Source organism: Lactuca saligna, chromosome 5 (assembly GCF_052625555.1).
Source record: "Lactuca saligna cultivar CGN05327 chromosome 5, ASM5262555v1, whole genome shotgun sequence".
NCBI lineage: Eukaryota > Viridiplantae > Streptophyta > Magnoliopsida > Asterales > Asteraceae > Lactuca > Lactuca saligna.
The window spans coordinates 113,591,235-113,604,532 of record NC_136421.1 but is presented as its reverse complement, the minus strand read 5'-3'; the positions used below and the strand labels follow the sequence as shown (position 1 = coordinate 113,604,532).

The following is a 13,298-nucleotide window of genomic DNA, read 5'->3' as shown; positions in this document are numbered from 1 at the left end:
CTGCTTATGGCTTTTCAGCCAAAATAACTTTAAAAAGCACTTTTTAAGCCAAACACTTTTTAACTTATTGATTTATTGGCTTTTTCATTGTAAAAGCTTATCCAAACACTTTTTAAAAAACTCTTTTTACCACCACTATAAGCAAATAAACACTTTTATCTAAAAAAAACATTTTTCTAGTTAAAAAAGCACTTCCAAACACCCTCTAAATCTCCTAAAAATCTTACATGGAAATGCGATATTTTCCTTTACATTTATATAATTCATGTTTTATAAATCTCCTCAAACTCTTCCCAAAATCAGTCAAGATGCTTCTTGACATCAACCGTTGCCAACCCGTATCATGTTAATTTTTATTATTATTTTTTATTTTTTATGGCTGGTTTATGATCTTTAGCTCTTTAGGTAGCGTTTAGTAATGAGATAAAGTTGGATTGGACTGAACAATACAGAACTGGACTGATCAGAACTTAAATTGATTTTTAATATAGTGTTTGGCGTAACAAGAACACAATAGAACAAGATTATTAAATTACCATATTGTCCTTAAAATTTATCTAATCTTTTTTACATTTTCTTCTTAATATCTTTTTATAGATATAATTGTTAAATTAACTACAGTGGAATTTGACATATCTTAATCCCCATTGGTTAACGTCTTCTTCCATTGTTAATTATAATAATGATAATAACATTGAAGCCCTAGGGAGCATATCGACGACGATTAGGATGGAAATCAAAAATAAATTATTTACACTATTTTATGAAAAGCGGAAGCAACAAATCAACGATTCATATTGAAAGAAATTCTTAGCAAGTGCGATGCAGATCAACAACAATGAGACCAAATCATAAAAAAAAAAAATAATAATAACAATGCATGACGAAAATAGGAAATAGCAGAGAATATGAGAGGAAGAAAAATATATCGATGAGGAAGAGAAGCGTAGACAGCGAGGAGGAGGAGTGTGGTTCATCAGAATGTCAACCGAGAAGATGATTGAGGAGGTGAGGACGGCGGATAAGAATAACCCAACAAGTTTTATGTCATTGTAACATTTGTTCCATCGTGTTCTACGGTTTTGGGTGGGACTAAAAGTCAGTGATTTAGTCCCATTTGACTTAGTGAAAGTTCTACATTGTCCTTGTTCCAATCATACCAAACTCCATCTAAAATACATTTGTTCTGTCCCTCTCACCAAACGCTACCTTAAGGAAGATCATCTTTCTTTGGAGTCTTTATAGCAGATGATCCTTTGTTGTAAGTAGGGGTGAGCATGGTGAAGTTTGGTGCGGTTTTAGGGCTAAACCGAACCGCAAACCGCAAGGTGCGGTTTTTGAACTCTAGAAACCGATGGGTGCGGTTTTTTAATGGTTCGGTTTTGCGGTTTTTGAGTGCAGTTTCAATTTGTACCAGTTTGGGGTTGGTTTTAAACCGAGTCAAACATATGGTGAGGTTTTTTATGTTCACCGATATGATTTTTTTAACCATGATGTTCATGTGAAGATTTATGATTGTATGACCATGGTGTCAATTCGTTTCATCACATTTAGAAGCTGTAGTTTTGAGGGTTTTTTTTTTTTTTTTTTTTTTAAAATTTTTTTTTATAATTTTTTTATGTTTACCTAATCACTTCATTTGCAACCCATATGCCAAAACTTATTTTTTTTTATTCAATTTGTGGTTAGAAGTTACAAGCTTGCAAGTTGTAGCTCACATAGCGTTTACACTTTACACATAATTTTTAAGTTACAAACACAAAGTGACAAACTCACATATTAAACCTAATACCTAATTACGAATTACCGTCAAATTCAATATATATATATATATGTATGAATTAGAATTTATTAGTTTTTTAAATAATATGTATAATTGTATAATATAAATTAGTGATTTATTTTATTGTTAATAATCTTGTGATGCAATTCGGTTTTGGTGGTCTGGTTTCTAGATAAACACTGCACGGCACCAATAAATTTGGTTTTCCAAAAAAATTAAAATCAGCACCATCAGTTTTTGTGTCGGTTTCGATTTTTCGGTTGCGGTTTATTGTGGTTTTTGCTGTTTTTCTTTTATCGGTTCGGTTTTTGCTCACCGCTAGTTGTAAAACATCTCCGTGGCTTCAAAATGAGTAACCTTTCTAGTATCACTTTCTTTGAAATTATTTTTTGCAAGATCTAAATGATCCTAGTAACAATCGTTTTAAACGGAGTAAAATTTTATAGTTCTCACAATAGTTTATTTAGTATATGTTTGAAATAGAGAATCCAAGACCTTATTTTTAGGAACTCCTTATTAGCGAAATAGGTTAACCCTTCTTTTGATAGATTATGAACAACGGAACAAGTACCCAAGCAGAGATGTACCCATTTCAGATAAAATCTAAACCCAAGAAGTTTATAGATTTTTATGGTCTATTAAAGTTCTAGATATTACCTACACCTATTGTCTTTACACATAAGTTTACATTATTCTTTCTAGAGCATCCATTAAGGGTAAAAATTGGGAGATCCATAAATATAAGAATCGGCCCAAGAAATTCCCTAGCGTAGTGAATTCCTATGCTTGATCGAGTCGGTCCATGGCACATTCTAAACTTAGATAGCATGCGCCATACCAAAGGGCTTGTAGCCCAGCGGTATCAGGTGGTACCCTTTCTCTTTGAGGTCGAAGGTTGAAGTCCCGTTGTGCACATAGGTGAAATAGGTGTTGTTAACTTAGAAGTATATTACATTTGCCGATTAAAAAAAAAAAAAAAAAAAGATAGCATGCGCCATGGTCCATCACTAACTCAATTTGAATTTAAATTTATGTTATACATCCTTTATCATATTTACAATTTATACATTGCTTCCTTTCATTTAGCTTACTTTATTAAAAAATACATAATAAAATAAATAAAATAAATCACACTATTAAAAAGATCCGGGGATACCTTAGAAATGAGCAAAAATATTGAATATCAATTATCAAACGTATCTATTCTAATAAATAAAAGTTTTTTTTTTTTTTTTTTTTTTTTTTTTTTTTTTTTTTTTTTTTTAACGTTTCATACTCTCATTCAATTTGTCAAATGTTATTTTGTAGTTATTTTGAATTAATTTTTTTTCTACATGTCATTTTATGAGTTTATCTTATTTTAATAAATTCCGCATAATACTTTAATGTAATAATTACAATAAATGTAGTAATAATAAATAAATATCAATTTCATTAATGGACTTATATTTATATTTCAAAATTCACAAATTAAAGCTCATTAGCTTATTTTGTTTATTTATTTAAATTTAAACGATAACAAAATTTAATAATTCATTATTTTTCTTATTTTCTTATAAATTCAAAGTTCTTAAATATTTAGGCCTTTATATTTAATTTTTTTAATTAATCCATGTAATACATGAGTCTTACATCTAATTTGGGATAATTAAGTAAAATACCTATGCGTTGAATGTTTTTACGGTTTAAACCTATATTTTCAATTTTTTTCCAAAAAATTTAAACATTTCTTAAGTTTTTCTATTTAGGTTGTTTGCAGTTAAACTTCCAGGAATACATAGTGTTTTTTTTTCTTTTTTTTCTTTTTTTTTTTTTTGAAAAAACAGTACCCGCTTGTTCCATGTCTGCTTCAGCAAATAAGATGAAATCATCAGCAAAAAACAGATAGGATATGGCCGTAACTTTTTTATGCAGCCTAAAAGGTAGCCAACTACCCAGATCAACCTCACTTTGTATCAGATGACCCAACCGCTCAACAACCAGTACAAAGAGGTATGGTGATAACGGGTCCCCCACTATTGATCTTTACTCTAAGTGAGCAGGTCAAAGCAGTTGAGGTGATAGCAATAGTAAGCAAGGAAGCAGAAGCAAAAGGCCTTCAAAGAACTTTTGTGTAATAAAGCTTCATGGTCTCATTTCATTGGTCTCTAAGGCAAAGTCTCGCTTAATCGTTCATCGATCTTTTTCTGTAAGGCCTCGGGCCCCACGAATTCCGATTTCTGTTTTTGTTTATATTAAAGTGTTGGTAGCTTCTAGCCTCGAGCTGGAAAGTCCGCCTACTGAACTCCTATTGTCCTGCTACCAAGCATTCTCTCTTTACGGGTGCACTAAGAAAGATTGATACAACGAGAAAAGGAAAGAAAATAGACTGCCATAAATCGTAGATCGGAACTGCCCTCGCCTACCTGCACTGACTACCTTGCCTTACGAAAAGCATTTCAAAACTTTCTGTTTTTACTGGTAGTAGTACAAACCTATCAGTCCAAGCAGTGGAACACGTTACCCATTTCAACTAGGGAAGTTTCTAAACTCAAATTCGAAATGAGATCTTCCATCTTGATTAGCATGGTAGGTAGGCATGAAAGATGAAGCAAAGAATGTTTCGCATCTCCTCGTTTTTTTTTTTTCACAAAATTACTCTTTCTCGCTTGGTGTCATTATATAACTATATATAACACCAAAGGCATGTAAAGTCAACGTTGATCTTTACTTCATAAAGTCGCCTACCAACCTGTTTCTAAGATATGTTGACGTTGAGTTAGGTTCAAAGTTGTGCCACACTAAAGAACCCATTGTTCACATCAATAGAACATCTGTTACACCTATCATACGAAGGATCTTGTCGTGGGTGACAAGATTCTTCTACACCCAACACCAAATACAATGGTTGTGACAATATATTTTGTCTATGCTAGTTGCATTAACATGTCTATTGAAATATGTTTTTAATTTCTTAACTTGGATCATGTTTTAAGTGGCACCATCAATCCTATGAGTACCTTATGGGCTATGATAAAGTTGTTTTAAAACTATTTTAACTTGTGTAATACATTAATACCTTGAATTGTTTGATTTAAAGGATATCTTAGTAATTTCATGTTTATTTTGGGAGAATGATGCGTATTTAAACATTTAACGAATGAAATTACACAAGTTGTTTGGCAGCCTCAAGATTGTACTCCAACTACACGACCTACAACCACCTTAGAAAAAAAAAACATGGAAAAAAGCTGCTCCATGATCCCCATCATGGCAAGAAATATCTCAATTAAAGTCTTAGTCTTCATGTAGCAATATGTGGTGGTAATCAATATATCTTTATTGAGTTATATTTTCTGGATTTTTGCCAATAATATAAAAGCATAGTAACTGAATTATATGGTGTCATATTTTTTGTATATATACATTTATAAATATGTATGTATCATGAAGTTTACATAAAAAAATATATGTTTGTTATTATATATAGCTATATAATGATACCATATTAGAAAAAGAAAACGTTTTTCTGAACCTTTTGCTCAATCAGATAAATGTGTGTGTGTGTTTTTTTTTTGGAAAAAGAAATTGCGCTTATCAAAAGTTTACTTGCAAACCAGATAAATGAGTCTCATAGAAAAAAGTTAGGGAAAGTTTTGGGCTTTTCTTGAAAAATAATATTGAAAAATGAGACTAAACCGTAAAAACATCAAACTTGTGTGTCTTATAGGTGATTAATTACCTAACCTTTTTTAATTATAAATATTATATATTATATTTATACAATAATGAAACCTGTTGATCAATATTGTATTTTTGTCTGTTTTATTTTTGTTTTATGATTTAATATAACAAATTTGGAATCTTTGTATATTAATAAAAAAATAATTTTAATTTTTTTTTATTATGTATCACTCTAATACACATATCAAAATTAATATTATGTCATGTAACACTGTATAATCAAGTTAGATACTTTATCGAAAACCGGATCAAGTTAGATACTTTAAATGATTAAATGTAAATGTGAAAAAATATTTATTTACATGATTAATGATAATTACTTTTATAGTATTTAAGTTGTTTTATTAATATCAACCAACAATTATAGTACACATACCTAGTAAATTTATAAATAATTGGTGGCATGGACTCATTTTGTCATTTATAAATATTTATATATATAATTTTTATAAAACAGTCTCTAACAAGTGTACCCTGTATTTCCAATTTGGGGCAATAACTGAGCTAACATAACTACGTCCAACATGTCGATTCAATTCAACATGGTATATATCGAAATTATGATCCCAAAGCATAACACCCATAAAACCCAACAGAAGCCACAAACATGCATTCAAAACTTCAAATTTGCATATTCGAAACCGATAATTAAAGCGTAAATTCATACATACCTTTTTGGTCGTCATCACCGGCGGAGACACCGGATTGAGAACTGCCCGCAGTGGAACTGATCCACCGACCTGTGACTCTGCTCTTCGCGCTATGCTCATGTTCCCATGGCGAATCCACCGGAGAAAAGGACGTTGACGGTGGTGATCTAATACACGAAGAACACCGTTTTCACATCTCCGCCGTTGTTTTAAATTCGTTGGTGAGTATTCTTCATCGGCGGTGGACTTCAGGAGCAGTCCTTTCACAAACAATGAAGTCATCTTCTTCCCTTCCCCTTCCCCTGCTCAGATTTAGATGTACTTATAATTACGCAACATCGGTAGATAACCCAGATCGAGTTCTTGATAAAGCAAATAATCAACAATTGAAGTCAAAACAATTAGTCAGAAAACGTGATCATGATACCTGCAGAATGGATCAGTGGCAAGTAGCAACCAGAGAGAAAGAAGGGAGATTATCGGATCGAAGTCGGGTTTTTTTCGATTATTCGGTGAAGATATGAATCAATGAGTGGACCAAATTACGAGACATTATGGGCATTTGGGCGGTTAATGGAAATAATTGAAATTTGTAGGTTTGACCATCGTAGGATTCAAAGGGTTTACCTGTGAGATCGTGTTGAAGCCTTCGTTTTCATGGAAGACGACAACAGTAGATGAATGGAGCCACTCAATTTGTCCCGGTGAAGGAAAAGTGCCGCCATGAAACATGATCGACCGTTCCAAAGGATTGGGAATGAGTGTACCATATTACTCTGCAAATTGAAAAGGACTAATAAATGTGAAGCCTTTTAAATTCGTATAAAATTTTTAAAATTATATTTAATTTTTTTTTTTTTTTAAGTGTTTATCAAATAAATAGTAGACAAAATTACATAAATGGTCCTTGTGCTTTATAAAAAAGTTGACTTGGGCTCTAACTTTTTTTTTTTATGAAGATGGTCCTTATGTTTTCAATTTTTGCATGATTGGTATTAACACATGTAAAATAATTTTTATACCTTTTTTTTTATTCTTTTTTCTAAAACTAATTTCAATTAAAAATAAAAATAAAAAATAAAGCCCCCTCTCACCCTCACCCCACAACATCTCAGTCTCACTCTAAATAAAACCCTACTCTTCATTGCTTCCATCTCTTACTTCTATTGTTGTCTTCAACACCATCCCTTTCAAAGATGAAGTTGTCGCCTTGGGTCTCCCCACTCTACCATCACAATCTTTTTATAAGAAACAAGAAATATGTATCGTTCTCTTTCCTCAATGGAAACCCCACAGCCATCGGTTCTTGGTCGCCACACAACACTGCAATTGAGGATTGTGTCATCTCCTACTTCAAAAGACTTAAGAAGGTGTTTCCAAGAAAAAAAATAATTACTTAACTTTCGTTTACAAAATTATTGATGTAGAGTTGTTTGTCTATGACTTTACTCTCTTTCTCTTTCATTAGTTTGTTGTTATCTGGTTCTTTTTTTCCCTTGGCATTTCTAGCTCCTTCAGTATTGTTAGAGTGCTAATCTATCACTTGTAACATCCGTATTCCAGATTGGTCAAGTTTATTTTTGTCAAGGACTAAAGATGCAGTTTTGGAGGAAACTCTGCGCCACAACATGGGGCAAGGATGTGATGGATTTTGAGCATTCTAACACTTCCTAAGTGTACATGCAACCCTAATAACCTTGGATCTATGTTTGTCTAATTGTCATGCAAAGTTGAATTCCAAGGTTATATTCCTATCTAGCATACATGGGGAACAATTTTAACATAAAGTATAGATAGAATAACTTACCTTGTTGTTGTTTGTGTTCCTTGAAACCTTGTGAGCCTAGCACCCCAAGTGTGATGCCTCAAATGCTTCACACAACACCAAATGCTCTTGGAAGAACTTATGAGAGAATACTCACTTCTCAAAATCGGCCAAGCCCTCTTGTTTCTTAGTGTAGCCGATTTTGGGTGGAGAACATGTTACTTATATAGTGTTGACACAACTAGGGTTAAACCCTAATGTGTCATGACTCTTCATTTCCATGACCCATGGGTTTGTAACTCCCATGGAGCATCCTATGGGTGGAACCCAACTTGATAGTCCATGGAGCCTTTTAGCCCACTATACAAGATATGGATGATTTACATAATCAACCCATATATTTAATTAGTTATCTTTTGATCACTTAATTAATTCTTAATTAATTCTTGATCAAACTAATCAAATAATATTATTAATATATTAGAACTTATAATATATTAATAATCTCCAAGTGTTATTTCTCTCATTTAGTCTATCCAATTGCATGGTGCCATGTAACCCAAATGGACCATGCCGGGTCGGGTCAAGTACATACCAGAAATAGTTATGGACTTAGACACCTTATCCAACAGTCTCCCACTTGGATAAGTCTAATAACTATTACTGCAAGTATGACTTTAGGAACCGATCGGCAATCGTAGCTCTTTTCAAGGTTTCTCGAAACTGAGAAGATGATGGTACGCCATTTAAGATAAGTGATCATATAATCCTCTGTTCTAGATATCAGTCGGACAAATACATGGAACAATGTCTTACTTATTGTCCAACAATTTGTTTCCCGATTTCCGATTTGTTTGACAAAGAACTTCATTGAACACATCAATTTAGTTCTGACCGGGCCCGGTACATAGGTCAAAACAAAATCATCGAGGGGCCCAGATATCAGCTTCTAATCCAAGAAGGAACAGATAAACTTCGACTCATATGTTTGTTCTACTACTCATTGATTTACACATAAGAGCGCGATTTTATAACATCGAGTTACCAATGCGTTTTTCGTACAATCAATGCATAACCAACTTGTAAGTAACAAATCATATCTCTAGGTTTAAAGATTTATATGATATTACCGTCTCACGATCACTCGAGATAGAATTCCATGAAGTGATTCCAGTGAGCGTGGGTTGAGTCCAATGCTCAGAACTTATGAGCACTCATGATTGTTGTAGCCTTGTCCCAGACCTCTACAACCAAACATGACAGTCTTGATTCATACCTACTTCTGACATATGACCGACTGTGGAGGTTTGAATAATATGTTATACCAAACAAAATTATTCTGGAAGTCAAAACATGCAAAAGAAATATAGTAAACGATCGACAAGAGATAGTAACACTTTACTCATAAATAAAACACTTTTATTCATCATCAAATGTCAATTACACTTTACAAATTTCGAGATTATCTAACTACTAAATCTAATATCATCCTTCAGCCCTATGCTCCGAGCATGCTGGAGATGCTTAACCCGAGTCAGTCCCTTCGTGAGGGGATCTGCCGGATTCTCATCTGATGATACCCTCTTTGCCACAAGGAGTCCTTCTTCGATCCGATGTCTGATGAAATGGTATTTTCTATCGATGTGTCTGGATCTCCCGTGATCCCTTGGTTCCTTGGCTAAGGCAACAGCACTTTCACTATCACAGAAAATTTCCATTGGCTCTTTAATAGCTGGTACAACTCCAAGGTCTCCAATGAAGTTCCTCAGCCATAACGCCTCCTTTGCCGCTTCGCTAGCTGCAATATACTCTGATTCACAAGTAGAATCTGCCACTGTCTCTTGCTTGGAACTCTTCCAAGAAATTGCTCTTCCATTTAGGGTAAAGACCCAGCCCGACTGAGAGCGGAAGTTATCCCTATCAGTCTGGAAGCTAGCATCACTATACCCTACAACTCTCAAGTCATCACTCCCACCGAGGGTAAGGACCCAATCCTTAGTCCTTCGTAGGTACTTGAGAATATTCTTTACCGCAGTCCAGTGTGCCTTGCCAGGGTTCCCCTGAAACCTGCTAACCATGCTCAAGGCAAAGGCTACATCAGGTCGAGTACACGTCATAGCATACATGATCGAACCTACAGCCGAAGCATAAGGTACTCGACTCATTTCTGCTATCTCAGCCTCAGTGCTAGGGCTTTGTGTCTTACTCAACTTGGCGCTACTCTGGATGGGTAACTCTCCTTTCTTGGAGTCTTGCATTCTGAATCTCTTCAGAACCTTCTCCAAGTAGGTACTTTGACTAAGTCCAATTAGTCTTTTACTCCGATCTCTCAAGATTCTTATCCCCAAAATATAGGCAGCTTCACCAAGGTCCTTCATAGCGAAACACTTTCCAAGCCAGGACTTTACTTCCTGCAGGGTTGGAATGTCGTTTCCTATGAGTAGTATGTCATCCACATACAATACCAAAAAGCTAACTATACTCCCACTAGCCTTGACATATACACAAGATTCATCTTCACTCCTAGAAAAGCCAAATTCCTTGACCTTTTCATCAAAGCAAAGATTCCATCTGCGAGGTGCTTGCTTTAATCCATAAATGGATTTCTCAAGCTTACACACTCTATTAGGGTACTTGTTGCTGACAAAACCCTCTGGCTGACTCATGTAAACATCTTCAGCCAACTTCCCATTAAGGAAAGCGGTTTTGACATCCATTTGCCAAATTTCATAGTCATGAAATGCGGCTATGGCTAACAAAACCCGAATAGACTTAATCTTGGCTACCGGAGAAAAGGTCTCATCATAATCCACTCCAGGAATTTGAGAGAAGCCCTTTGCAACCAGTCTAGCCTTATAAGTGTGTACTTTACCATCCATGTCGGTCTTCTTCTTGAAGACCCATTTGCACCCTACAGTCTTTCAACCTGGTACATTCTCAACCAAGTTCCAAACTTGATTGTCATACATGGATTGTATCTCGCTATCCATAGCCTCTTTCCATTTAGCAAACTCGGGGCCTGCCATGGCTTCCTCGTAGCTGTTAGGGTCATCTTGACTTACTAGTGTCTCATCACTAATAAGTGTCTCACCTTCTGCAGTAATATGGAATCCATAGTAATGCTCAGGTGCATTCCTAACTCTCGTGGAACGCCTCAGAGGTACAGATTCGTCAATTGGCTCAACAGGAGTTTCCTCCTCAAGTTGAGGGCTAGAGTTTGAAGTTCCTTCACCACTTGACTCTTGAATTTCTTCAAGATCAACTTGCCTCCCACTGTCTCCTTGGCTTATAAACTCTCTTTCTCGAAAGACTCCTCTTCTTGCTACAAAGACCACGTTGTCACTAGGTCTGTAGAAGAGGTAACCAAAGGATTGCTGTGGGTAGCCGATGAAAATACACCTCTCGCTTCGGGGTTCGAGCTTATCATGAGTCTCGCGTCTCACGAAAGCCTCGCTTCCCCAAATCTTGATGTGGTCTAGTTTAGGTACTTTACCAGTCCACATCTCGTGAGGAGTTTTGGCAAATTTCTTTGTAGGGACTAGATTAAGGATATGGGCGGCAGTCTCTAAGGCATACCCCCAGAATGAGATTGGTAGCGAAGCTCGACTCATCATGGAACGAACCATGTCCAACAAGGTTCGATTACGCCTCTCAGCCACACCATTCAACTGCGGTGTCCTGGGAGGTGTCAATTGTGAGACAATCCCACATTCCCTTAGATAGTCGAGGAACTCTGAACTAAGATACTCACCACCTCGATCGGATCGAAGCATCTTAATGTTCCTGCCCAATTGATTCTCGACTTCCTGTTTAAATTCCTTAAACTTCTCGAAAGTCTCTGACTTATGCTTGATTAAGTAGACATATCCATATCTACTGTAATCATCAGTAAAAGTCAAATAATAACGATTAGCATCCCTTGTGGCATGTTTGAATGGTCCACACACATCCGTGTGTATAAGGTCCAACAAACCTTCACCCCTTTCACACGAGCCTGTGAAGGGTGACTTTGTCATTTTTCCAAGCAAGCATGATTCGCAACTATCATTTGACTTTAGGTCAAACGACTCCAAGACTCCATCTTTTTGGAGTTGGCCTATGCGTTTCTTGCTTATATGTCCAAGACGACAATGCCATAATGATGCTTTATCCAAGTTATTATTATTAGTAGAATCAATACACAAAACATTATTTCCTAAGTTATCTACAATAGATACAGCTTCATACACACCATCACAAGGTAATGCTTTAAAATAAAGTACATTATTAAAGAAAGCATTAATCGAACCAACTTCATTATCAAACGAAAAGGTGAAACCTTGTTTGTACAATGCATGAAAGGAAATAATATTTCTTGCCATTTCTGGCGAATAACAACATTTATTCAAATCTAAATTTAACCCACTACTTAGCGATAAAGTATAAACTCCAATCTTGGTGACAGGTGTAACTTTCCTATTTCCCATGATTAAGTTTATTCTTCCTTGCTCCACATTTTCACTTCTTCCTAGTCCCTGCAAGTCACAACAAATATGAATACCGCAACCGGTATCAAGGACCCAAGATTTCGAATGGGGTGAGTTATTAGAAATGATAGTGTAAATACCTGCATGGTTGGGTTTGACTTTCCCATCCTTCACATCCTGCTGGTACTTTGGGCAGTTCCGCTTCCAATGAGCTTTTTCATGGCAATAGAAGCATTCAGCCTCTTTTGGGTCAGAAGAAGGAGTAATGAAACCTTTCTTGGTTCCACTTGAAGAAGAGCCATCAAGGGTCCGAGCCTTGGTACCCTTCGATGATCTCTTTCTCTTCCTCCCTCGACTTTGCCCGATTGCCAAGACCGGAGTTGAGTCTGGAGTAGGAGTGATAGCAACCGACTTCCCCTTAAGACCTGTTTCTGCGGTCTTGAGAAGTCCCTGAAGTTTGTTGAGGGTGACCTCTTCCTTGTTCATGTTATATGTCATGCGGAATTGATCATAGCACGATGGTAAGGAGTGCAAAATGATATCTATTGCAAGCTCCTCAGGGAAGTTCACATTGAGCTTCAGCAAACGATCCACATACCTTTGCATTTTCTGCATGTGGCTCGTGACGGACTCTCCGTCCTTCATCATGGTTGTTATCATGGAGCAGATGACTTTGTACCTCTCTTGTCGTGCACTTTGATGGTATCTTTCCATCAAATCTTGGTGCATTTCATAAGGGTAGAAATCTTCATAAGACTTTTGGAGTTCAGCTGTCATGGTGGCCAACATGATGCAAGCCACCTTGGTTGCATCTTTTTCATGAGTATGAAAGTCAACGATCTCCTGGGGAGTTGCAGTGGACTCGTCAATTTCCTTAAGCTCCTTGTCAAGGGCATATTCTTTGTCCTCGT

General features: G+C 35.8%; 1 protein-coding gene across 2 annotated transcripts in view; it reads right to left on the bottom strand.

Moving 5' to 3' along the window:
* Positions 1-6,911, bottom strand: part of PPDK (pyruvate orthophosphate dikinase) — a 36,938-nt gene extending 30,027 nt beyond the window's left edge. Inside the window, exons 1-2 of one of the 2 annotated variants that reach the window (XM_078957286.1) lie at positions 6,784-6,911; positions 6,178-6,458 (exon numbers count right to left, since the gene is read on the bottom strand). In XM_078957286.1, the coding sequence (XP_078813412.1) occupies positions 6,178-6,438 (261 nt within the window). In that variant the 5' untranslated portion in view covers positions 6,439-6,458; positions 6,784-6,911. The other variant, XM_078957285.1, reaches the window with a different exon arrangement.
* Positions 6,912-13,298: the final 6,387 nt, after the last annotated feature.